The 25139-nt window shown below is 41.4% G+C and overlaps 1 protein-coding gene across 2 annotated transcripts in view; it reads left to right on the top strand.

Annotated features, from left to right (window-relative positions):
- LAPTM4B (lysosomal protein transmembrane 4 beta) overlaps positions 1–25139 on the top strand; it is a 69043-nt gene that overhangs the window by 19781 nt on the left and 24123 nt on the right. For both annotated transcript variants that reach the window (XM_067711677.1, XM_067711678.1), the window contains exons 2-6: positions 1987–2098; positions 15127–15200; positions 15566–15688; positions 19914–20012; positions 24971–25066. In XM_067711677.1, the coding sequence (XP_067567778.1) occupies positions 1987–2098; positions 15127–15200; positions 15566–15688; positions 19914–20012; positions 24971–25066 (504 nt within the window). The remainder of the gene's footprint in view (positions 1–1986; positions 2099–15126; positions 15201–15565; positions 15689–19913; positions 20013–24970; positions 25067–25139) is intronic.

Below are 25139 nucleotides of genomic sequence, written 5' to 3'. Positions count from 1 at the left end.
AAACAACCACTTGGGATTGCCACTTCAAAATGGATTCTAGAGTGGGTTTTTTGTTTTTTTTTTTGCGGTACGCGGGCCTCTCACTGTTGTGGCCTCTCCCGTTGCGGGGCGCAGGCTCAGCGGCCGTGGCTCACGGGCCCTGCCGCTCCGCAGCATGTGGGATCTTCCTGGACCGGGGCGTGAACCCGTGTCCCCTGCATCGGCAGGTGGACTCCCAACCACTGCGCCACCAGGGAAGCCCCTAGAGTGGGTATTTTGTAAAAGGAATAACCTGACTCCCCATTTGAACCTCTTCTGTAAGTAGGTATTTCCGAATATGATTTTTATAGTAGGAAATGCCTTTAGTTACTGTTGTTAGCAAAAGAATTTTCTCTATATAAAAGATGAAGGTTATTCATCTTTCTCTCAGTTTTGACAAGAGTGAAACGTAGAGCTCTATCACAAGTTTCTCAGCTTAGAACAAAGGAGAAATAACAACCCAGTGTCAGCCGAGCCTCACCAAACTCTAGAAAACCTGCCCCCCACACCTCTAGCCCTGTCACAGTTGGTCCATATGTGTATAAGCAGCCCGGGCAGTTAGGAAGAGTAAAGGAAATAGAAATGCAGCAGTGGAATTGTCAGAATCTCACACTTGGTTGGATGTAAGGGAAGAGGAGGATGGGAAGCCGGAAGATAATCAGGTTTTGGGGAACAACAGGAGATTGAAGAGATTAGGTTTTGGAATTGGTATTCCTGGATCCTAATCCCGCTTCTGCAGTTTGTTACTTGCCTGATCTTGGGCAGCGTTCTTAACCCTGAGCCTCAGTTTTCTCATTTACAAAACAGGGATAATTTTGCACCTACTTCATTAGGTTATTGGAGGGCTTAAGAGAGAAATTCCACGTAAAGCACTTAGTGCAGTGCCTGAGTGTTTTCCACTTTTAATTATTAATGGTGATGCTGTTTTGTAAGATAGAGAACAGGAAAGTAGGAGCAGAGGTGGGAGGCGTTAAGGAAGATGGTTTCCACTTTGATGGGGTGAGTTTGAAGTTCCCGAGAGAAATATATTCAGCAGTTTCTAGGAGACAGAAATGGGGGCCTGGGATAGAAAGCGGCTTGCCTGTGCTCCTGCAGAAGTAAGGGTCTGCCACTAAGTAGCTTTGCACTCATTCTGTGACACTGCTTCCTGGATGGGCTCAAAGTTCTTATTGTTTGAACCTGTGAAAAATGTTTGGTCGCCTGAACAAGCTCGTTAGCATGTGCGTGGCTAGCTGGAGAGTTTTTCCAACCACTGGCGTCAGCGCTGCTGCATGTTTGTTCACTGCTCTAGGGTGCCCGGCCCAGGGGACAGTGAGGTGAAAGCCAACTGCACACCAAGCCGTGTGCCCTTGGCTGCATGAATGGGCTGGCAGTGTCTCTGCCTCAGAAACGTTTGCCTGGCGCTTCCCTGGTGGCACAGTGGTTAAGAATCCACCTGCCAATGTAGGGGACATGGGTTCGAGCCCTGGTCTGGGAAGATCCCACATGCTGCGGAGCAACTAAGCCCGGGCGCCACAACTACTGAGCCTGCGCTCTAGAGCCTGCGTGCCACAACTACTGAGTCCGCGTGCCACAACTACTGAGCCTGCGCTCTAGACCCCACAAGCCACAACCACTGAGCCCACGAGCCACAACTACTGAGCCCGTGAGGCACAACTACTAAAGCCCACACTCCTAGAGCTTATGCTCCACAAGAGAAGCCCACGCACCGCAACGAAGAGTAGCCCCCGCTTGCCGCAGCTAGAGAAAGCCTGCGTGCAGCAACAAAGACCCAAAGCAGCCAAAAATAAATAAATAAATAATATATTTTTTTTTTTTTAAAAAGGAAATGTTTGCCTGCTCCCTCAGTGGGTGGGGCTTCGTGTTGAAAGGCCACCAGCTGTTGAAGTTAAACTCCATGTGGTCAATGTAATGTTCTATTTTAAGGACCATATACTGGGGTTACTTACATTTTTTTCTTTCTTGCAGATCATCAACGCCGTGGTACTGCTGATTCTGTTGAGTGCCCTGGCCGATCCAGATCAGTATCACTTTTCAAGTTCTGAACTCGGGGGTGACTTTGAGTTCATGGACGATGCCAGTAAGTACATCAGACGACTATTGTAGATATTTTGGTATTTTCAAGGGCAGGGAATCCAGCTGCCAGTTCTTCCTATTAAATTACAAATATTGATTCATGGGCCAATTTGAACTGATACTTAACGCTCTTCCCATCACTACAAGTCAGAACAACAAATATTTACGTGCTACGTGTATTCTGTCTCTGTTCTAAGTGTAAGAGTCTCATTAAAATCTCTTTTGTCTTTCTTTTTTTCATCTTAATGTTAACACAGCCATTTTTAAAAATTGTTTCTTTGTCATAATCTTTTTACGCTGGGCCTTTTGGCTAGGAGAGGGAGTCAATGGCAGGAAGGAAGGGTCAAATGATATTACGTATCTTACTGTGTCTTCTATTACGTTTCAGTATTTACCATTCTTCCAGGAGGTGATCATTCTCCATTCTAGAAATCCTTTTGATGATTATTTTGTTGCTTTTTCCAGATAAATAGAAATGTGCACAGGGATGTGGATGTGGGGTGTGCAGAAAGGAGGCTAGGCCCCCAGCTCTAAGATCATGGAAACCTAAACATCATACAACTAAAGTCAAGCTGTGTCCATGCTAACTGAAAGGGGCAGAGCTGTGCACAATCCCAAACAAAAGGTCATGCAAATTTATTTTTCATTGGCTTTGCAGAACTTTCAGTGCATTAAAAAAAAAAAAAGTGTCTGGAGCAAAGTGAGTAACGTGGAGAGGGGCTGAAGATGCAGTTTTAGGGAATGACTAGGAGCATTCAACAGACAGGGTGAGACTTGTGAAGTTTATTCTCGGAGTGAGAAAACCATTCAGTGGTTTTTAGTAATTCTGCGGTTATGAACTGATATGTGTTTTCAGAAGATCCCTTTTGTTGCTGAGTAGAGGATACATTTAGGGGACTGGGTGTGTGAGTACAGAGGCCTGGAGACTGGTTTGGGGGGTGTTTCTCTGCGATCCAGGCTACACTGGGGATGGGGAAGAGGGTGGGTTTGGAGGTGGGATTGACAGAACTTCCTGGTATGGGCAGTGAGGGAAAGGGAGGAATCAAAGATGACTCCTACTTTTCAACTTGAGTATATATGGTCTGCATCCTTACTGGGGTGAGAGAGTCTAGGGTCAGGAGATGGGAACACACCTTGGAGAAGACTCGACTGATTTTTTTTTTTTAATTAATTTACTTATTTTTATATTTATTTTTGGCTGTGTTGGGTCTGCGTTTCTGTGCGAGGGCTTTCTCTAGTTGTGGCAAGCGGGGGCCACTCTTCATGGCGGTGCGCGGGCCTCTCACTATCGCGGCCTCTCTTGTTGCGGAGCACAGGCTCCAGACACGCAGGCTCAGTAGTTGTGGCTCACGGGCCTAGTTGCTCCGCGGCATGTGGGATCTTCCCAGACCGGGGCTCGAACCCGTGTCTCCTGCATTGGCAGGCAGATTCTCAACCACTGCGCCACCAGAGAAGCCCCTCGATTGATTTAAGTGGCTTAGCATAGTTGCTAGGAGTGTGGCTCTGAGGCCGGAGACCATAGTTTGAAACCTGACCCTGCCATGTGTGAAATGTGATAACATTGGGCTAGTTACGGACGTTTGTGTGGCTTAGTTTCCGCCTCTGAATACAGGGGTGATCGTAGTTATCTACCTCGTGGGATTGTGATTAAATATGTTCGTGTACGAAAAATGCTTCGAATGGGGTGTGGCCCATAATAAGGGCTCAATGTATTTCACTGTTTTACTCACTGTTCTTAGATCTATTAAAGTGGAGAGATTAAAAAGGTAGTTTGATATGTGAACCAGACATCTGGGCGGAGGTAAATTTGAGGACATAAGCTTCAAAATGGTATTTACGTTAGGGAGATAGTAAAGAGACTTTTCCTGAAGGAGCCCTGACATGAGAGGCCAGGAGGAGGAGCCTGAGAAGAGCTAGAAGCGAAGTAAATGCAAAGCCGGGAGATGCTTTCTGTCCATCATCTCCTACCACCATTGCTTCTAGTAGATACCAAGGCATTGTATCATCCTGGGGTTCGGGACCTTGTCAGACTGAGACATGACTTCTGCTGTAACATTGCTCATTCTCTCTGTTCTCAATAACCCTGTTACCCTGATGAATTCCTCCAGAAAGATAATGAATTCCATTAATATTAAATTAATATCTCTCTGCCTTCCTTCCCCTGAGTTAAAAGACTATATAACCTCTAAATACAATGTTTGATTGACGTTTAAAAATAAGTTACCTTTCACTGTTTCCAGTAGCAGGATTCCCTTTTAAGTAATTGAGGTTAGCAAAGAAGTTTTAAATGATTCAGATACAGTTGTGTCTGAATCAAATAGTCACACTGCCTGCCTTTTTCTAATTGCCAGAGATTAAGCTGGGTGGTGAACTGTCTGACAGTATAGGCTTAATTTACCTGACCTCGGAGGCTTACTGGTACTCAAGACCTTACAATAGTAATTGTTTTTGTAATGACCTGGATATTAATTCCAGTGCATTTGCAGTTTCTCTGATATTTCATATATTTGAAAGAAGTGAATGAATAGTTTGTAATTACTTTTAGGACTACCTATTGATCATTTAAATTGCATGGTTAAAAAGATACAGAAGGATGAATATTCATTCATGTGAGTGAATCTTTTTTTAACTTTCTTCTTACATTTTCCTTTCATATGTTTTGATCTCTCTCCCTCTCTTTTTTTTTTTGGCGGTACACGGGCCTCTCACTGTTGTGGCCTCTCCCGTTGCGGAGCACAGGCTCAGACGCGCAGGCTCAGCGGCCATGGCTCACGGGCCCAGCCGCTCCATGGCATGTGGGATCCTCCCAGACCGGGGCATGAACCCGTGTCCCCTGCATCGGCAGGCGGACTCTCAACCACTGCACCACCAGGGAAGCCCTTTGATCTCTTTTTAAAAAGAACTTTGTAGGTCAAACATCATCATGGCTGACAAACCTTTCTATATTTAACATACACGAGGATACAACTAAATAGTCCTTGAAATGGGTACAATCAATTGCTTTGAATTGTGCTTGAAAGTTATGGTATATAACAATTTTTTTGTTTTGTTTTGTTTTTTGTGGCTTGCGGGATTTTAGTTCCCTGACCAGGGATAGAACCCGTGCCCTCGGCAGTGAAAGCGCGGAGCCCTAACCACTGGACATCCAGGGAATTCCCGGTGTATAGAAATTTTAAGTTGATATCTTTTTGGAATGGTGGTAGTCATCTCAAGGTTTTATCCAGAAGGACAGAGCAGGAGTGTATCTCACTTTTCCATGTGATCTTTTCCTAAAATGATCTGGTAGAAGAAAGTCAGATCCCTATGATTTATATTAAAATGGGGCATATAGGAGAATCCACTGGGATAAAGAAAAAAATATAAAGAGTTCTCTTTTTAAAAACACCTATCTCTTCAACATTTGTATTTTTACGTAATTTATATACAAAAAATTGTAATATATATTTATAATTTACAAATAAACATATTTATGTAATCAGAAATTGACTATGCTAGGAAAGACTGGGAACTGTCATAGATGGGAGGAAACAAAGGAGATACAACTAACTACATGCAGTACAAGACCCTAGATTAGATTCTGGAATGGAAAAAGGACGTGAGGGGGCAAAGAGAAACAGGTAAAATTCAAATAAGTAGACTTCATGAAATTTTATTTGTGAAATTCTAATGGACTGGCAAGGAACTGTAACAGGAAGTGTCAGAGCCAAACATAATGCCAAACAGATCATCCAAATTAATTTCTGATTCATTTTGTAGCAAAATTGTCATTCAGGGGCTTCCCTGGTGGCGCAGTGGTTGAGAATCCGCCTGCCAATGCAGGAGACACGGGTTCGAGCCCTGGTCTGGGAAGATCCCACGTGCCGTGGAGCAACTGGGCCCGTGAGCCACAATTACTGAGCTTGTGCGTCTGGAGCCTGTGCTCCGCAACAAGAGAGGCCGCGATAGTGAGAGGCCTGTGCACTGCGATGAAGGGTGGCCCTCGCTTGCCACAACTAGAGAAAGCCCTCGCACAGAAACGAAGACCCAACACAGCCATAAATAAATACATTTGGAAAAAAAAAAAAAGTTAAAAAAAAATTGTCATTCAAGCCAAACTTACTTTATTCACCTGCCCTGGGGAGGAAATGGCCATAAAAATAATGAAGAATTTGTTTACTGTATATAGGAACCTGGTTTAGGATAAAAACACTACTGCATTTATTGGAGAAATGATGGTCTTTATAGTCAGTGGTTCTGGGTGAAATCAAGAAGAGGAAAACAGATAACTTCATCAGAGAAGGTATCCATATGACCAATAAGCACATGAAAATATTCTCCACATTATTAGTTGTAAAAGAAATGCAAATTACAAGCACAGTAGTGAATCACTCCACCCCTTCAAAATGGCAACATGAACAGAACTGACAGTGCCACCTGTTGATACGGCTTTGGAACCATCGGATTTCTCAAGCTACAGGTGGGAGTGTAAATCGTTCAACCACTTTGGGAAAACGAAAGCTATATAGATATACATCCACCCTATGGCCCAGCAGTTTCACTCCTAGGTATGTACCCTCCAGTAAGTGAATGTTTGTGTCCATCATTAGCCATGTATGAAAATGGCCACGGTCGCTTTATTTGTAATAGCCAAAAACTGGAAACAGTCCAGCTTTCCACCAGTGGTAGAATGGACAGAAGCGAAGAGATGAAACAATCCAAACAGAATGGGTGCTGGCGATTCATTATACTTCTGTGTATGTTTGAAAGCTTTGGTAATACAGACTAAGAAACAGAAGGGAAAAGAAGATCGGCTGAGGCATTCCATATGGCTCTTGGCACCACATTGGGAAAGGCCCAGGCTGCCTACCTGCTGTCTGTTCACATACCCTCAAACCAGCGGGGCACTTGGTCTGCAGAGCTTGTCCACTTGTGCGTGACATGCCAATGTCTTGAGGAAATAGACATGCGACAGCCGGGAGAGCGGAGCCACAGGACCATCCTGGCCCTTTATTTTCATCCTTCTACCCTCCCATCCTTCCATCCTGTCATCTCTTCAGCTTTTTTCTTTTTTAAAAAATATTTATTTATTTGGTTGCACCAGGTCTTGGTCGTGGCATGTGGGCTCTTTTAGGTGCGGCAGGCGGGACCTAGTTCCCTGACCAGGGATCGAACCCGGGCCCCCTGCATTGGGAGCACAGAGTCTTAATCACTGGACCACCAGGAAAGTCCCATCTCTTTATCTTTTAAGTCACATGGCTCAAAAGGTTACATATTCTACACTTTGACAACATCTTATTGTTTTACAAGGATAATTCAATGAATATTTATTTTCAAGATCTTTTTACAAAGATGGAGGTGTAAGAAGACCACTAGGGACGGTGAAGTAATTTGCTTAATCAAGACCAGCTGTTACCATCCCTAGATCTGAAAGAGAGATGGGAGGCAGTGGCTACTAGAGCTGGGAATGAGCGTCATACAGAGTTGAACTCCTTATAAGGAGCAATGCTACCTTTTTGGTCCGGGGCCAACCAAGGCAGCCTCACAGCAGGGGCCAGCCTCTTGCTCTCTCTGATCCCTTGTCTGGACTCCTCATTGAGTGAACTCAGCTAACGCCACAGGGTAAGGGAGCCCTGTTGATGGCCCATACCTGTGTGCCTGCTAGGGCAGATAACTGGATGGTGAGGGTGGGTTTGGAAAGACAAATGGAAGACATCTGGTAGAATCATTCACCTCCTTATCCAGTGTTCCACTTAACCAAACTTGGTGGACATTTCCCCACTTTGCCTACAAGAAAACCATTTAAAAAAAAAACACTTTACTAAGTGACTTTTTAAAAATTAGATACATTAAGCCTGTAGAATTCCTTATTTGTTTGAGTTTGCCAGTGACTGAGCAGGAACTAAACTAGCACAGGTGTCCAGTGCTGCTTCTCTGATGATGCATTTTGTTGTTGTTTGCATTTCAGTGGTTTTGAAATTAGGATGTGATTTACAATTTAACATAGATTTAGTATTAGTATCTTTTTTTTTTTTTTTTTTTTTTTTGCGGTACGCGGGCCTCTCACTGTTGTGGCCTCTCCCGTTGCGGAGCACAGGCTCCGGACGCGCAGGCCCAGCGGCCATGGCTCACGGGCCCAGCCGCTCCACGGCATGTGGGATCTTCCCGGACCGGGGCACGAACCCGCGTCCCCTGCATTGGCAGGCGGACTCTCAACCACTGCGCCACTAGGGAAGCCCAGGATCATTTTTTTTTTTACTTCAAATCTTTATTTTGAAAAAATTCAAACCTTTCAGAAAAGTTTGCTATACAGTGAACACCTATCTTGCTGTTTTCATTAACAATAATTTGGAGTTCCTCATTCTTTATAGGATTACCTCTTATTAAATATTGATTAAGTGTAAAACAATGTTTATAAAATAAGCTGAGTAATTGTAAGTACTTGTGCACCCACAACTTGATTTGAGGAATTGAATTTTACCTTAACTTTCGAAAGAGCCCCTCTGATCTTGGAGATAGCTGCCACTCTTCTGAACTGTTTATCCTTCTTTTGCTTTTCTGTATAAACTTAACACGTATATTTGTATCACTCAGTGATCTATTGTTTAAGTTTCAGGTGGTTGAACTTTATATTGTGGATTCACACAGTACACCTTCTGAGACTTGCTTTTTCAACTTTACTGTGTTAATGAAAAAATTATTCAGATGCTTGATAAAGACGATAAGGAAGACTTTATTCAAGATGGGCTACTGTAGTGGGGGCCTTGCAGTAGGGGAGAAAAATCGAGCTCAATTCCCCCTCCAAAAAGGACAGGTGGGGTTTATAGCCAAGGAGCAGGGTGGAGGTCAGCGAATGGAAAATCACTAAGAGGAAACATCAAGGCTGGGGGATTCTTGCTAGATAACTCAAATGGATTCTTGCTAAAGGCAGACCAGGGTGATAGGCTATTGAGGGTGAAAAATAAGGAATTTGACCAGATATCAGAGTCATTGGATACCAAGAGTGAGGTATACTAACTCCGTAGGATTCTTGCCAAAACTTGACTAAGTGGGCCAAGGGTAGAGCCTAAGGTGTTTGGTCAGAAGAGGGAATCTTTGTTATGTGTCTGCGTCTAATTGGGAAAACCTGTCTGCTTCCAGCACCCAGTTGTAAGGGAATCTGGGAAACGTAGATTTTAGCTTTCTAGCCTCTGCAGAATAGGAAGGCACTTCAGAAGGTGGGAATGAGAGCTTGGTGCCAGTTCACCACCTCTCCTGCAAATATGTGTAGTATATGGTAGGGCTAACCTACCTTCTGCTTCAGAAATCTGCTTGAGCACCACATGTCCAGTTGTCAGGAAATACTGCCGTATATCTCTGACTGTTAAATTTGTTGATTAGCTGAGGGAGAAGCAACATCTTTACGTGTCGTATTTTGGACATCTTTTTTTTTTGAAAAACGACTTTATTGCGCTATACTTTGTATGCTGTAAAACCTACCTATTTAAAATGTACAACTTCATGATTTTTAGTAAGTTTATAGAGATGTGAAATCTTTAAAAAGTCTAATTAAAACTTACGCCTTTCCAATTGTGCAAGTCTTCTTTAGTGTCCAGCAGTAATGTTTCCAGAATTGTTCCAAATAGATCATGAATATTTTTTATTAAATTTATTTTATTTCCTTCTCTTAAGGTCTAGTCACACATCTTGGTTCTCCAGTGACCATAATTACAAAAAATGTAAATACTCCTTATTGGTTTTTCTGTTTCTGTTTTTAAATTTATTTATTTATGTATGTATGTATGTATGTTTGGCTGCGTTGGGTCTTCGTTGCTGTACGTGGGCTTTCTCTTGTTGCAGCGAGCGGGGGCTACTCTTCCTTGAGGTGCGCGGGCTTCTCATTGCAGTGTCTTCTCTTGTTGCAGAGCACGGGCTCTAGGTGCGTGGGCTTCAGTTGTTGTGGTGAGCGGGCTTCAGTAGATGTGGCACGTGGGCTCAGTAGTTGTGGTTCGCAGGTTCTAGAGCACAGGCTTAGTAGTTGTGGCGCACGGGCTTAGTTGCTCCACGGCATGTGGGATCTTCCCGGACCAGGGCTTGAACACGTGTCCCCTGCATTGGCAGGCGGATTCTTAACCACTGCGCCAACAGGGAGGTCCAGGTTTTTCTGTTTTTATATAAGCAACCTTTATGAGACTTAATTATGTCAGTATAAATTTCTCAATATGAGAGTAGCTGGCAGGAGCTAATTTCCTTATCTTAGAAAGTGAGGAGTTAACAGAGATTCTCTGAACTTGACATTTTCCGTATATTACTTAACTAACTAATCCTTTGTAACTTACAGTTTAAATCTTAACACCTGACAACATGTATGAACCTTGAGAATATTATTCTAAATGAGATAAGCCAGACACAGAAGGCTGCATATTGTATGATTCCATTTATATGACATGTACAGTATAGGCAGATCTAAAGAGATAGAAAGTACCTTAATGGTTGCCAGGGGCTGGAGTGTGGGGGGGAATGGGGGGTGACTTCTAAGGGTATAGAGGGGGTTTTTTTTGGGAGAAAATATTCTGGAATTAGTGGTGATGGCTGTGCAACTTTGTGACTAAAAAACCCACTGAATTATATATATGCTTTTTCAAAGGGTGCATTTTATAGAATGTGAATTATATCTTAATACAGAAAATTTATGAGGGGAAAAAAAGACCCAGCCCAAATAACCACATCCTCCCATAAATTCTTTTTTGTTTCTCTTGGCTGAAAATATTGTCCCCTCTGAACTCCCCTAGCTTGTCATCTGTTATCTGCTATTGAATTCTTCCATCCCTTCCTAGTAGATGCTAAGCATCTGAGAGCAAAGATTATGTCCTCTTAATCTCTGCAGCCTCGCATTTTTATCCCATGTTACACACCTATTTAGTATTCATGAAATAAATTTGGGGTTTAAGAATAAAGTTGTAAATTAGCAAGTTACAAGAAACCCCTCTTCTATCTGAATTTACTTCAATAAAAAGTTATAAGCAGTTGCCTCACAAATAACAAACAGTATATTAGAGCTTTGCTTCTGTTTTAGGGGAATAAAATTAGTGCCTTATGCTTATTCTTCCCCAAGCTTTCAACTTCAGAACGTGAGGCCCCATAGAAGGGACTTACCTGGGTTTTGTGTTTACCCCCGCAGGGGTTGAGGGCTTTTGTATTTTGCTCTCAGTAGCTCATAGTGTTGCTGTGAGTTCACCTGAAAATAGTTCTCCTCTAGACTTAATGGTGAAACTATACCCCAAATACTGTTTGTTTTCATGAGCCAAAAACATGGCCGAAAATTGAGCCATAAGAATGACTCATGACTAGGCAAGTATGATGTGAGAGCATAAATCAGGTGCTAGTTATCTATCTAGCTACCAGTTTTATGGGAAGGACACAAACCCAAGGAAGTGTTAAGGAAAAGTAGAATTAGAAATAGATTATTTTAACAAAGGCATTTCAGGGAACTCCTTTATATGCCTATTCTATTTCAGTGATTAATTGACTAAGTATCAGGAAATGCTTTCTAATTATGCCTTTGTGGCCTGTGGTGTAGCTTTTCTTTGGAACCTTTTCAAATTAGAACTGAGTCATTAAGCCAGGAATTTAATTTAGGAAACAACTTGCCCACAGTGTGCTCTGACTTTGGTTGGTGGAGCTGCTGTGCAAAGAATAAGTAAAGGATATTCCTGTCACTGAACAGTACTTTACCGATTGTAAACGTTCCTGTATTGTTAGTAGGACCAGTTACTCATTCGCCTGTTGACATAATTATGAAAGAAATGAATTTTCATTCCTCAGAGTAACTCTCATGTTCACCATGGTACGCCGCACACTACTTCAGAGGAGCTGACTTGTGCTCTAGGTTGCTAGGAGATACAAGGTTCATTAACCTGTTTTATCTTCTCTGCTCTGTGTTTTTATTTGATTTACGCTTTGATCCTACCTAAACTATTTGACATGCTTGTGATATATTCAGTCTGTTCAGTGTGGTTGGTGTAGTCATTTATAGGACTAGAATTTTGAAAATTTCCTCATCTCAAATTAACATTTTTTCTGTGGTATCTCATTGTGAGTGGTGATAGGATACTTTATGACTTTCATTTTATTTGTACCTTTTAAATTTCTCCTGAGATTTATATTCTTTGAAAAAGATGGAAATTTTAAAAATTTTAATGATTATGTGAGATTTTGTTCTGGAGTGGTTTTCTTTTTTTTTCCAGAATAGGACATAAAATTATTCAAGATTTTAGTGTTTTATTCTGTATTAATATTTTATATTAATAAAGGTTTTATTGATATGCCTAATATTAATATAAAAGATAATTTATATAAATTTTATTATAACATAAATATTAATGTAACCATTATATTTATATATTTTTTTCTTTTTAAAAATATTTATTTTTGCTGCGTTGGGTCTTCGTTTCTGTGTGAGGGCTTTCTCTAGTTGCGGCAAGTGGGGACCACTCTTTATCGCAGTGCGCGGGCCTCTCACTGTCACGGCCTCTCTTGTTGTGGAGCACAGGCTCCAGATGCGCAGGCTTAGTAATTGTGGCTCACGGGCCCAGTTGCTCCGCGGCATGTGGGATCCTCCCAGACCAGGGCTCGAACCCGTGTCCCCTGCATCGGCAGGCAGACTCTCAACCACTGTGCCACCAGGGAAGCCCTATATTTTTATTTTTAAATAAAGCCTTAGATTTTTTTGTTTGCTTGTTTCTCTCTCTGTCTCTCTATTTCTCTTAAGATCTATGAGGGAGTCAAAGAGTATCCTCTAATGGGCTACCTTTTATAAAACTCATTTTTTCTCATTATAAAATAGGCTTGTACAGAATTTGGAAACCGTCAAAGTAAGACAAAGAAAATAATAAATTTCTGCCTGAGTTCAATCAAGTTTTAGAGATTACTACAAGTTCTGATAGGCTTTGCACATAACAAAGAATGTCCACTCCTTTTAGGGAGGCTCTCTGGTTTCCCAGGACTTTGACCTCCACTACTGCATTTGCTTTACCTCCTTCGCAGCTGGGTAGCATGGTGGCTAAGAGCATTGCCTCTGGAGTTAAACTTCTGGGGTAGAATAGCTCATCCACCACTTGCCAGCTGGGCAACCTTGGGCAGGTTACTTGCCCGGCAAAAATACTATGAGGCATACATGAAATGTCCTTGTTGGTACCTCTTCCCTCATAATAAGGGAAGGTGAGTTCATTTAGCATTAAAATTATAAAGTAAACTATAAAATATATATGTATCCTGAGAGAAATCATGCTCTTTTAAGTACTGACTAGTATTAATTATCTCTTATAACCTTCTCTTATAACCTTCTTTTTTTCTGAGAGTCAAATTTTTACTCCTTTAGTAAAAGTCATCAACTTTATTATAAATGTACTGCATTAAATCTAGAGACCATTTTAAGGAAGCTTCATTTTTTTTAAGGTGCCAAATGGTCTTTGTTGATATATATACATCTGACACAGAAAGTACTTTGACCTTATGATTCTGTTTATAAACCTGCTTAAAATATCCTCTCATCTCCGAAGCTGAGGATATAGTGTGGGTGGCTCTAGAACTGGAATGCTTTCCTTTGGAGAAATACCTGTAGCTAAGCGACAGCCTAGGTTGGTTCATTTGGTCAGTATTTAAAAGCTTAAGTAGAAGCAGCATCGTATAGCAGAGAGAGCCGAAACTTTGAATCATAAGAGCTGGATTAGTCATAGTTTAGCCTTTTGATGCAAATGCTATCTCAGCAAGTTACATAACCTCTGAGCCCTGGTTTCATAATCCATTCACTGGGCACAGTAACATCTACCTCAGAGTAATGAAGACTCAATGAGGTATCTGTGAAAATACCTTGGAAACTGTCAGCACTATACAGATACTTTACTGCAAGGGTTTTTGTACTGTCTTAGCCTGATTATAACTCTACACGTTACCTTCAGAAACCCAGATATACTGTACTTCTAATCAGAATAAGTCTTCAGTTTGTACCTACTGTGAAACAGGCTTTGTACTAGAGCTGCTCTATTCAACAAAGATATGATACAAGCACACAAGTAATTTTAAATTTCCTAGTAGCCTCATTTAAAAAGGTAACAACAAACAGGTGATTAACGTTAATAATGTATTTAACTCAGTATATCCCAAATATTATTTCAGCTTGTAATCAGTATAAAAATCATTAATGGGATTTTTTTGTTTTTGATACTAAGTCCTTGAAATGAGGAGTACATTTCAATCTTACGGCACTTCTCAATGCAGATTGACCACAGTACAAGTGCTCAGCGCGCACATGCGGCATCTGTCACCTTCTCGGTGTTGAGTTTGCGGTAGTGAACGAGACACAGCAGCAGCTCCTTTTCCTCAGGAAGGTTCCTCTAGCAGAGACAGACAGTACACGAATGAGCTAGATAGTAGTGAAACATGCCGTAAAGAAAATGCAGCAGCCACGTGGGCATGACTGGGAGGGTCACATTAGCTAGGATGGCCAGGGAAGATCTTGGAGGTGTTGAGCTGAATGATTAAAAAGGCGGAGCCAATCATGTGAAAATATGAGCGACATTACTTCTGTTCAGTGGGAACTGCAAATGTGAGGCCCTGGCATGGGATGATTTGGCTGTGTTTAGTGAACTAAATGGTATGGCTGGATTACAGTGAGCAGGAAAGTGTGGGATGGGATGAGAGGAGATTGGAGAGGTTGGCGGGCTCTAGACTAAACAGAGACATAAAGGTCCTGATAAGAAAAAGAATACCTTATTTGTTATATATATAATTCAGTGGACCAGAAGACCAAACTTTGAAATATATATATACATAGATATATTTATAGATATATTTAATATAGACCTATGTGTGATTTAGGGAGAAAATCTTTTAGGCACTTTGCTTCCCTTAACAATGGTCGTCTCAGATTCCAAAGGAACTCTGGTGTTTAACTTAGTATAAAGTTCTTGTCTATAATTGGTTTATAAACAAAATGCCTTTGAGGAGTGGCTTTAAAAAATGTTAAAACAGTGGAGCTACTACTGACTTTCTTTTTTTAAAAAAACTTTTTTGCAGACATGTGCATTGCTATCGCAATTTCTCTTCTCATGATCCTGATCTGTGCAATGGCTACTTACGGAGCATACAAGGTAAGCAGCTTAGAAATAAGGTCCTGGGCCTTTTCCTTGGTCCCTTACACATGTAATCTGTGCAGCTATCTGTAAGAAGTGAGGAATGATCGTTCTCAGTTTCCTGTAAGAATCTTTAAAAGTTTACATCTCTTGCTAATGTTACGTGGAAAACCAATGTTACAGTCTCAGAAGTGTGTTCATTGAGGCTTGTTGGTTTGCTGCTTTTGTTTGGTTTAGCAAGTTGCCATCATGACCTGCTTTAATGAATTTCTACTCCTCCGTTTCCCTTCAGATTAAGAAAAGATTTCTCTGAATTCAAAAAAATATTGTTTTGTAATATTGAACATATTAAATGTTAACATCCTGTCCTGTCTTACGTTTAGCAACACGCGGCCTGGATCATCCCCTTCTTCTGTTACCAGATCTTTGATTTTGCCCTGAACACCTTGGTTGCAGTCACCGTGCTTGTTTATCCAAACTCCATCCAGGAATACATACGACAGCTGGTATGTGACCTTTATAATTACTATGTCTCTTCGTGAGGGAGACCTGGTTAAGATAGAAATACAAAAGACGTAGAGATAAATATACATATACATATTAATTTGTGGCTCACTTGCATCTGAGTTACTGATTAGAGATTTTTGAATAAAGATAAGATTTTCTTATCTCTTAGAATGCTTTTTGGGAAAACATAACCCCCTGAGGTAGATAAGTTGGTGATGATGGTATTAGAGGTGCCTGCCTAATTTACAAGCTACTTACTAATTGTCTTAGTTTTGTAAAATGCAGTTTGCTCAGTTATCAGCAGAGGATGATAGCCTTTTGCGTCTGCTGTGTATGGGAAAAGTGAAACTCTACCATGTACTGTTTCCTGAACTTATTTGACCATAGAACCCCTTTCTTCTTCAAACTTCTTTTTTTAAAAAATTAATTAATTTATTTATTTTTGGCTGAGGTGGGTCTGTTGCTGCGCGCAGGCGTTCTCTAGTTGCGGCGAGCAGGGGCTACTCTTCGTTGCGGTGCGCGGGCTTCTCATTGCAGTGGCTTCTCTTGTTGCAGAGCACGGGCTCTAAGCATGCGGGCTTCAGTAGTTGTGGCTCATGGGCTCTAGAGCGCAGGCTCAGTAGTTGTGGTGTACGGGCTTAGTTGCTCCGCGGCATGTAGGATCTTCTTGGACCAGGGCTCGAACCCGTGTCCCCTGCATTAGCAGGCGGATTCTTAACCACTGTGCCACCAGGGAAGCCCCAAACATCTTTCTGGGGCTGGTTTTCTACAATATTAAATGTCCTTTGTGACCATAGTGAATATTGGTGGCTGGCTATTAAGAAGCTCGTGGAGGGTGTGAGATTAGAGTACTTCTGTGCCTTCACATTTTTTAATCTTCGTGTTTTAAATTATGTACCTTAAAATTTAATTTCTTCAAAATCTTAGAATGCTTTAAATGGAGAGAATAGAATGTTCAGTCTTTAGTTTTCATAGTAGTTTCTGAGGACTTCCCTGGTGATGTAGTGGTTAAGAATCCGCCTGCCAGTGCAGGAGACACGGGTTCGAGCCCTGGTCTGGGAAGATTCCACATGCCGCGGAGCACCTAAGCCCGTGCGCCACAACTACTGAAGCCGCTGCACCTAGAGCCCGTGCTCCACAACAAATGAAGCCACTGCAATTAGAAGCCCACATACCGCAACAAAGAGTAGCCCCCGCTCACCACAACTAGAGAAAAAGCCCCCGCACAGCAACGAAGACCCAATGCAGCCAAAAATTAATAAATAAATAAATAAAATATTTCCTTTTAAAAAAAATAGTAGTTTCTGAGCATGGGGGAAGGAACGGGGTTTTTCTGGGATGGAGATACAGACTGGGGGTTTGATGTGAAAATGGAGGTCAAGAAGTTCAGTGGAAAAGAGGGATGGAGGGGATGGAGCCAGGTAGGAAGTGTGGCCACAGGAGTTTGTGATCTTTTGGCAGTTGGCCCAGAGCACGTGACTAGTACTCAACAGACCTAGTATGAAAAGCCTCCAGTGTGTTGCTCCTTAAAAGCGTTAGGTTGTCATTGTTGTAAGAAATAGCTTCTTGTTGTTTCTTAGAAATAGATCTATGTTTTCGTAGAGTGTAGTGTCAAGAAAATTGTGGTGTTATTTCCCATGTGCTAATTTTATGTGTCATCTCTTGTGATAACAGCTAAGTGTTATATGTGATGAACAGGTTGTAGAATTACCTCTGTCTTTAAGGACTTGAATTCTACTCTGTAATAATGATCTGGCACTGAGCTCCTAAAATCATCCTGGAATTGTGGAGGAAACATAGTCTCCACAGAGCCCATCACGTGAGGGGGCCGGGAGAGGGTGGGTTGGAGTAAGGGGACACCAAGGCAAGTCACATGCCAGTTCTGACTACTTGAGTCTATTGCGTGCTCCATCCCATGTATTTGGAGATTTATAAGGAGGAGAAAGGCTAACGTGCAGGCCAGCGTTTAGAACACTCAGGATACTACCAAGACTTCCTGTTCCACCTGCATTGTTCAGTCACTACTTCCTGTTCCACCTGCATTGTCCAGTCACTCCGTACCCAGTTGTAAAGTCATAATATTGGTGGTGCTCACAATAATCCTCATAGGAGTTTAAAAACTCACTATCTACTTTTATTTATAATTATAAAGCAAATAATACAAGTAGGCATCTTCTGCATGTTCGACTTGAAGATCAGTCTGGGCTGGAAGAGCGAGACCTGCAGGTTATCACAGTGCCTAAGAGACGGCACTGAAAGGGGACATTAAATTTCCACTGCTGTTGCCCCTCCTGTTGACAAGTTGAGATATACAGTGAATCTGGGGAGGCTTGTCTGAGAAGGCTGCTAGAGAGCACCACTTAATCCTAGCGCCCGTTCTTTTTATGTGGAGTCTTGTAAAACACAGTTAAAGTAAGTTATGTGTGTGTTTTGATTGGTCTTAAGTGGATGTAGAGACCACGTTCACTTTTCTGGGGGAAAGAGTGTAAAGATCTTTGTGGAAAGGCTCATATATTTCCACTGTAATAGCGGTTGTTGTTTTTTTTCCCACATTCCTGGAAACAATATGATTTTGTGTTGGTGTTGTAGATAACATCAGTTTTTTTTTGTTTGTTTGTTTGTTTTTGCGGTACGCGGGCCTCTCACTGTTGTGGCCTCTCCTGTTGCGGAGCACAGGCTCCGGATGCGCAGGCTCAGCGGCCATGGCTCACGGGCCCAGCCGCTCCGCAGCATGTGGGATCTTCACGGACAGGGGTGCGAACCCGTGTCCCTTGCATCGGCAGGTGGACTCTCAACCACTGCGCCACCAGGGAAGCCCCAGTTTGTTTTATTTTTGCCCTTTGAGGTCAGTACTACAGACAGCCTTTTTAGGCTCCAAGGGCAGGGGCCAGTTTGATGAGCTGATCACAAAAAGTGACTTAGATTTTATTACTTAGGTATTTTGCCAGAGTGAAAGGAGACTCTGAAAACCACTAGGCGAGGCTCATCCTGGGGAGGAGGAGCCAGGCATGAGTCACGAGTTTTCTCCTTTGTTATGTCTGGGAATACTGCTCACGTGGGATCCAGACACATAGTAGTGGGTGATGAGGGGAGATGAAGGGTGACCGCACACGGGGCTGCCTTCTGTGCACACTGTGTAAGCCGTTTGCAATGAGAGCTTCGATCCGTTTGCAATGAGAGCTTCGATCAGTGCTGAGCACGAGATTCACGGTGACATCCTGTCATTCCCGTGAACCATAGTAGCAGATTTCAGTCCTGCTAAAAGGGTTTCTTTTGACCTGGTAGTTAATCATTATGGTCAGATGGTAGGACTTGTGTTTTTTTGTTTTTCGTTTTTGTTTTTAATTCAAGTACAGTTGATTTACAATGTTGTGTTCATTTCTGCTGGACAGCAAAGTGATTGTTATACATGTATATACATATTCTTTTTCGATTATTATCACAGGATACTGAATATAGTTCCCTGTGCTATACAGTAGGACCTTGTTTATCCATTCTATATAATAGTTTTGATTTTTTTAAAATGCTGTAAAAACCTACTAATATAAAGGTTCTGCTCTTTGAGGAGAAGTAGCATCAGCAAAAATGCTCTATATTAAGAAGACACTATTTTAATAGGGTTCTGCAACCCTTGCCCTACACAGCCCATTAGAATGGTCCAGAATTTGCAGAAAATCCAAATTTTGAGGAGTTGTAAAGACCATTGACTTCTAACTTTCTATATGGTTGGAGGGCAGAATTAGGTCTTTACGTCTCATGAATCTTCCACTGAATTTTTTTTCTTTCTTTCTTTCTTTTTTTTTTTTTTTTTTTTTTGCGTTATGTGGGTCTTTCACTGTTGTGGCCTCTCCCATTGCAGAGCACAGGCTCAGCGGCCATGGCTCACGGGCCCAGCCACTCCGCGGCATGTGGAATCCTCCTGGGCCGGGGCACGAACCCGCGTCCCGTGCATCGGCAGGCAGACTCAACCACTGCGCCACCAGGGAAGCCCTGAATTTTCTTTTTGAGAGTTACTGCCTGAATTAAGAACAGACTAGCCTCTCCCCATCACACTGTTTATAGCTTTTTCATTAGTAGAGGTAGACTAGAAATGTTGTATTGTCCTTAAATAATAACTATCTGCTTTAATTAATTGCTTTCTGATAAGCACATCTGGTTAATGCTTATGGAATAGAATCCTGGATCGTTAATGAGATTTGCTAATGAGGTACTTTTCTTTTGTAGCCTCCTGATTTTCCTTACAAAGATGATATCATGTCAGTGAATCCTACCTGTTTGGTCCTTATTATTCTTCTGTTTATCAGCATTATCTTGACTTTTAAGGTAAGCATGAAGATTTTACTTACGGTCTAAATATTACTAAATGTATTCATGAATGCTAAAGAAGTAAGAAAACTTGCTGTTAGTTTATCTTGTTTTAGATTTCTGAACTGCTTTTTGAATTCCTCACAATTCTGTTCCTTCTCTTATCTATATGAGAGAGATAAACACTAACCAGACTTCCACAGGCCAACCCAGGGTTCTTCTAAAATCTATTTGGATGTAAATAATATAATGTTGTACATTTATGTGGTGTGTATTAAGTACCATAGCATCCATTACAAGTCTCTGAATACATTCTTTTGTAATTTGTGGGTTTTTTCCCTAAATATTTATTTATTTATTTACTATATTTGGTTGCAACAGGTGGGCTCCTTAGTTGCGGCTCGCCTGGCTCCTTAGTTGCAGCACGCAGGCTCCTTAGTTGCGGCATGCATGTGGGATCTAGTGTCCTGACCAGGGATCAAACGTGGGCCCCCTGCATTGGGAGTGTGGAGTCTTAACCACTGCTCCACCAGGGAAGTCCCTGTAATTTGTTTTTAAAAATGTAATCGATTTTGAACATTATTCTGTAACAGTCTATTATGAATTTATCATTTTTATAAATTAGTTATTGTTGGACATTGAGATAGTTCCTACTTTTTCACTTATAAATAGTATGGCAGTGAATATATTAAATTAATTACATCTTTTGTATACTTATACATTTATTTTCTCAAGATCTATTTCCTGAAATTTGAGGGTATGCATAATTTGAAGGTTTTTGATAGTTTGTCAAATTGATCTCCCCTAAAGTTGAATGCCTTAACACTCTCATCTGCCACGTTTCCCTCACCCTCATCCGTCGAGTGCTATTTTTCATCTTTGTAAACCTGATAATAAAAACATCATTATAATTTGTGCTTGTGTGCTAGTAATAAGTAGAAAATTCTTAAGTTAGACCTTGAACTTTTAATTCTTAACATCTTTCATTGTCTTTATTTTGGCATAAAATTGCCGAATTCTTTAAAAACCAAGCTTGGTGAGTTTTGAAGAAGCTGCATTTAGGGAGAAAAGTCATTTTAAATGGTAATGTGTTGAAGAGGAGTAGGAAGAAAGTGATTCATTGAAAGTCAGTGAGGTCTGCATCGCCCTCCATACAACATGCTCTGCATGGCTTGTTACTGCATGTGTGGCTTAGTGGTCAAGGATTTGGGTGAATTTTATACACGGATGTTGAGGCTTCCTGCCCCTGCAGCTCCTACCTCAACACCCCAACTTCCTGGCTTCTTAGTCAGACCACCAGCTGTGTGGAGAGTGGGCAGAGCCACTGGCAAAAGGCTTCAGACCCTCAAATCCCACTCACTGCAGTTTGCCACTCAAGGGTAGACTTCCCTTTAGCTTCTGCCTGTTTTGGGCCCTTCAGCCCTGCCTTCAAATAGAGTCTGTGTGTCTGTGTGTGTTTATTCCAGACTTTATCATTTTTACCTGGAAGAAGGTTAGTCTGACCAAGCTACCCTGTGCCATTACCCAGAAGCCGGCACCTCCCACTGCGCTCAAAAAAGGCATTTTAACTGTGTAGGCATTTACATCTTTATTGGAAATGCTTACTTGAGATTTGAGTCAGAGGACCTAGATTTACCTTGTGTCACTGCCATATAGCTATGTGACCAGAGCCTTGGTTTCTTCATTTACTAAGTAGCAGTAATAGCTAAGAAAACATTGTGAAGGGTAACTGTGAGGTTAATTGAGCTAATGGATGGGAAGATGCATCATTCATTTATTTATTCAGTAAATATTTGCTGAGGGTCTCCTGTGTGCCGGGCTGTGTTTTAGCTGCTAGGGTTTGGTGGTGAATAAGAAAAATCCCTGCCCTGTCTGTGGTGCTTTTATCAACTGCAAACAATATTATTTATCATAATGACCTAATAAAAGGCATCTTATAGATGGTTCACAGCACTGTCTCCAACCTGTGTGTAATGTGTTAATATTTCATTATATATGTATCTATCTCTACTAACCAGACTGCATTTCCTTGAGAACGTAGACCCTGCCTTCATTATTCTATCCCTTGTGGAGACTCAGTAATTATTAGTTTAAACAAATATGAACACATATATGTGTTGCAGTTTCACATAACAGTTTACCTGATTAGTAGCTCTCACAACCTAAATTCACTGTTACTCTTTAATAAGTTTTATCACTAGTGATTCCCTGGGAACCCAAATCACAACATGTATCAGTTTTTCTCTGTCCTTAGTTGGTAAAGGGAACAACGCTTACCACCTAGCTCTGCAAGTAGCTGATGGATGTACTCTTGTCAGTGCAAGTCTGTTTGGGAAATATACCAAATATTTAATTTATTCAAGATTACAGAAATGTCAAATAGGAAATAAGGTCATTGAAATAAATTATTGGTCATTGAAATGAGTTTAGAGACAATAGGCCAGGTTTTTCTCCCATCAGAGTGTTTAGTGGGTGAACGCCCCTGGTGTTGCAGGGGGCATTCAAGAATGCTGACTGGGTGTATGGGACCCCAGACACTGGGTATTTCCCCTCCGCAGTTTAACCTTCAGTTATAGATTTGTCATTTTGGAGGCCTCACATCAGAAAGAGTTCTTGTCTTAAAAGAACCTTCTGTTCACTGCTAAAATAATGGATGACTTCTTACATAGTACACAACAGAATATGTCCAAGCATTCCTTTTTTATTTGTATTAAAATTCTCAATGAGTCCAGGGTTTTGTTTGTTTGTTTGTTTTAATAGAGAAGCAAGAGCGTTGTTGAGTAAACTGAAGATTTGAGTAAATTCAACATATTGTTCAAGAAAAATGCCCTTCCCATCTCTTTCTCATTGTTGATCTCTGGTTTCAGATTATTGCCATTCAGAAAACACTTTACTAAAATAGCATTATGCATTTTCATATTAACATTATCACAGAAAGTCTCACTGTAGGAAATAATCACCACCAAGTATGAATGCAGCAGGCTTCCCTGGTGGCGCAGTGGTTGAGAATCTGCCTGCTAATGCAGGGGACACGGGTTCGAGCCCTGGTCTGGGAAGATCCCACATGCCGTGGAGCAACTAGGCCCGTGAGCCACAACTACTGAGCCTGCGTGTCTGGAGCCTGTGCTCTGCAACAAGAGAGGCCGTGATAGTGAGAGGCCCGCGCACCGCGATGAAGAGTGGCCCCCGCTTGCTGCAACTAGAGAAAGCCCTCGCACAGAAATGAAGACCCAACACAGCCAAAAATAAATTAAAAAAAAACAAAAGTATGAATGCAGCTTAAGACAGCATTGTGAGTTCACAACAGAACATTTACCTCACTTCTGAAAAGTGTTGACGAGCACTCCTTTTGTTGTTAAATGTCTTCTTTTTTTATAAAACAACTTTCTTGAGATATAATTCGTATATCATAAGGTTCTCCCATTTAAGTGTACAATTTAGTGGTTTTTAATATATTCACGGAGTTGTATAAACACAGCTCTGTGGTTAAACAATGTAATTTTAGAACACTTTTACCATATGACGTTTGCCCTTACCCCCATCCCTTGGTAACCACTAATCTATTTTCTGTCACTATGGCTTTGCCTCTTCTGGACATTTCATATAAATGGAATCATATAATATGTGGTCCTTTGTGACTGGCTTCTTTGACATTTCCAAGGTTCATCCGTGCTGTAGCATGTTATCAGAACTTCCTTTTTATTGCTGAATTATATTCCATTGTATGAATATACCATACAATGGAATATTTTGTTTGTCTATCCAGTCCTAAGTTGACAGACATTTGGATTGTTTTTACTCTTTTGCTATTACAAATAATGTTGCTGTGAACATTTGTGCACAAGTTTTTGTGTGGACATATGTTTTCATTTCTCTTGGGTATATACCTTGGAGTGGAGCCACCGGGTCACATTTAACTGTTTGTTTATTTATTTATTTATTTATGGCTGCGTTGGGTCTTTGTTTGTGGTGCGTGGGCTTCTCATTGCGTGGCTTCTCTTGTGGAGCGTGGGCTCTAGGCGCGTGGGCTTCAGTAGTTGTGGCGCGTGGGCTCTAGAGCGCAGGCTCAGTAGTTGTGGTGCACGGACTTAGTTGCTCCGCGGCATGTGGGATCTTCCCGGACCAGGGCTCGAACCCATGTCCCCTGCATTGGCAGGCGGATTCTTAGCCACGGCACCACCAGGGAAGTCCCCACATTTAACTGTTTAACCTTTTGAGGGACTTCCAGACTGTTTTCTAAAGCAACACCATTTTACATTCCCACCAGCAATGTAGGAGGGCTCCGTTTTTTCCACATCTTTAACCTTTTAATCAAAGAATTTCAAAGCTAGAAAGGGGCTTTGAAATCATTTTGTTTTAATCTGATTGCACATGATTGGAATGAAAGTACAAAGACTTCGTATTTTAAACATCTCCCATGAGCTCATGCTTTCTATTTCCAGCATGTCTTTATTCTGGACCTTAATTTTAATTATCTTCTGTGGATATTTCATTGTGAAAATGGAAATGTTTTAGTGAATTGTACTGATCACAGAGCGAATTAATGTGCTATGAACGTTTTTTTTTTTTAAGTTGACTTGTATTATAAAATCATATATAATGATATAGAATAACGATCCGAAAGACCCAGAGTTACAGTGTGATGAGAGTCGGCTAATGAATTGATTGTTCTTTGGGGGCAGTAAATGTTTGCGGCGATTGCTCCTTTCAACTTCCTTTTCTTGGAAATTCTCTTTCTCTTTTCAGCCCCACCCTTCCCCATCACCTTCTGTGTAGTAAGGCTACAGTATCACCCTTGGCCAGAAAGCTACTCTATCCAACATTTGTAATTTTAAAGCCTTCTCGGTTTAGTAGAGTTAATGTGTGTTTAAAATTTATATAAATGAACATTTTGCAATATGGCTTTATCCATGATGATATTGTAAATTGTCTGAACTTTGAAAATTAAATCTCTAACAATCACTACTTACTTACAGGGTTACTTGATTAGCTGTGTTTGGAACTGCTACCGATACATCAATGGCAGGAACTCCTCTGACGTCCTGGTTTATGTTACCAGCAATGACACTACGGTAGGTGTGATGTCACTTCACGTGGAGATTTCCACACATCCACTATACGATGGCTTATAAATATTTCTAGTGT

This window comes from Pseudorca crassidens, chromosome 17, assembly GCF_039906515.1.
Source record: "Pseudorca crassidens isolate mPseCra1 chromosome 17, mPseCra1.hap1, whole genome shotgun sequence".
NCBI lineage: Eukaryota > Metazoa > Chordata > Mammalia > Artiodactyla > Delphinidae > Pseudorca > Pseudorca crassidens.
Note: the sequence above shows the minus strand (reverse complement) of the source record. Positions and strands in the feature narration are given on the sequence as shown.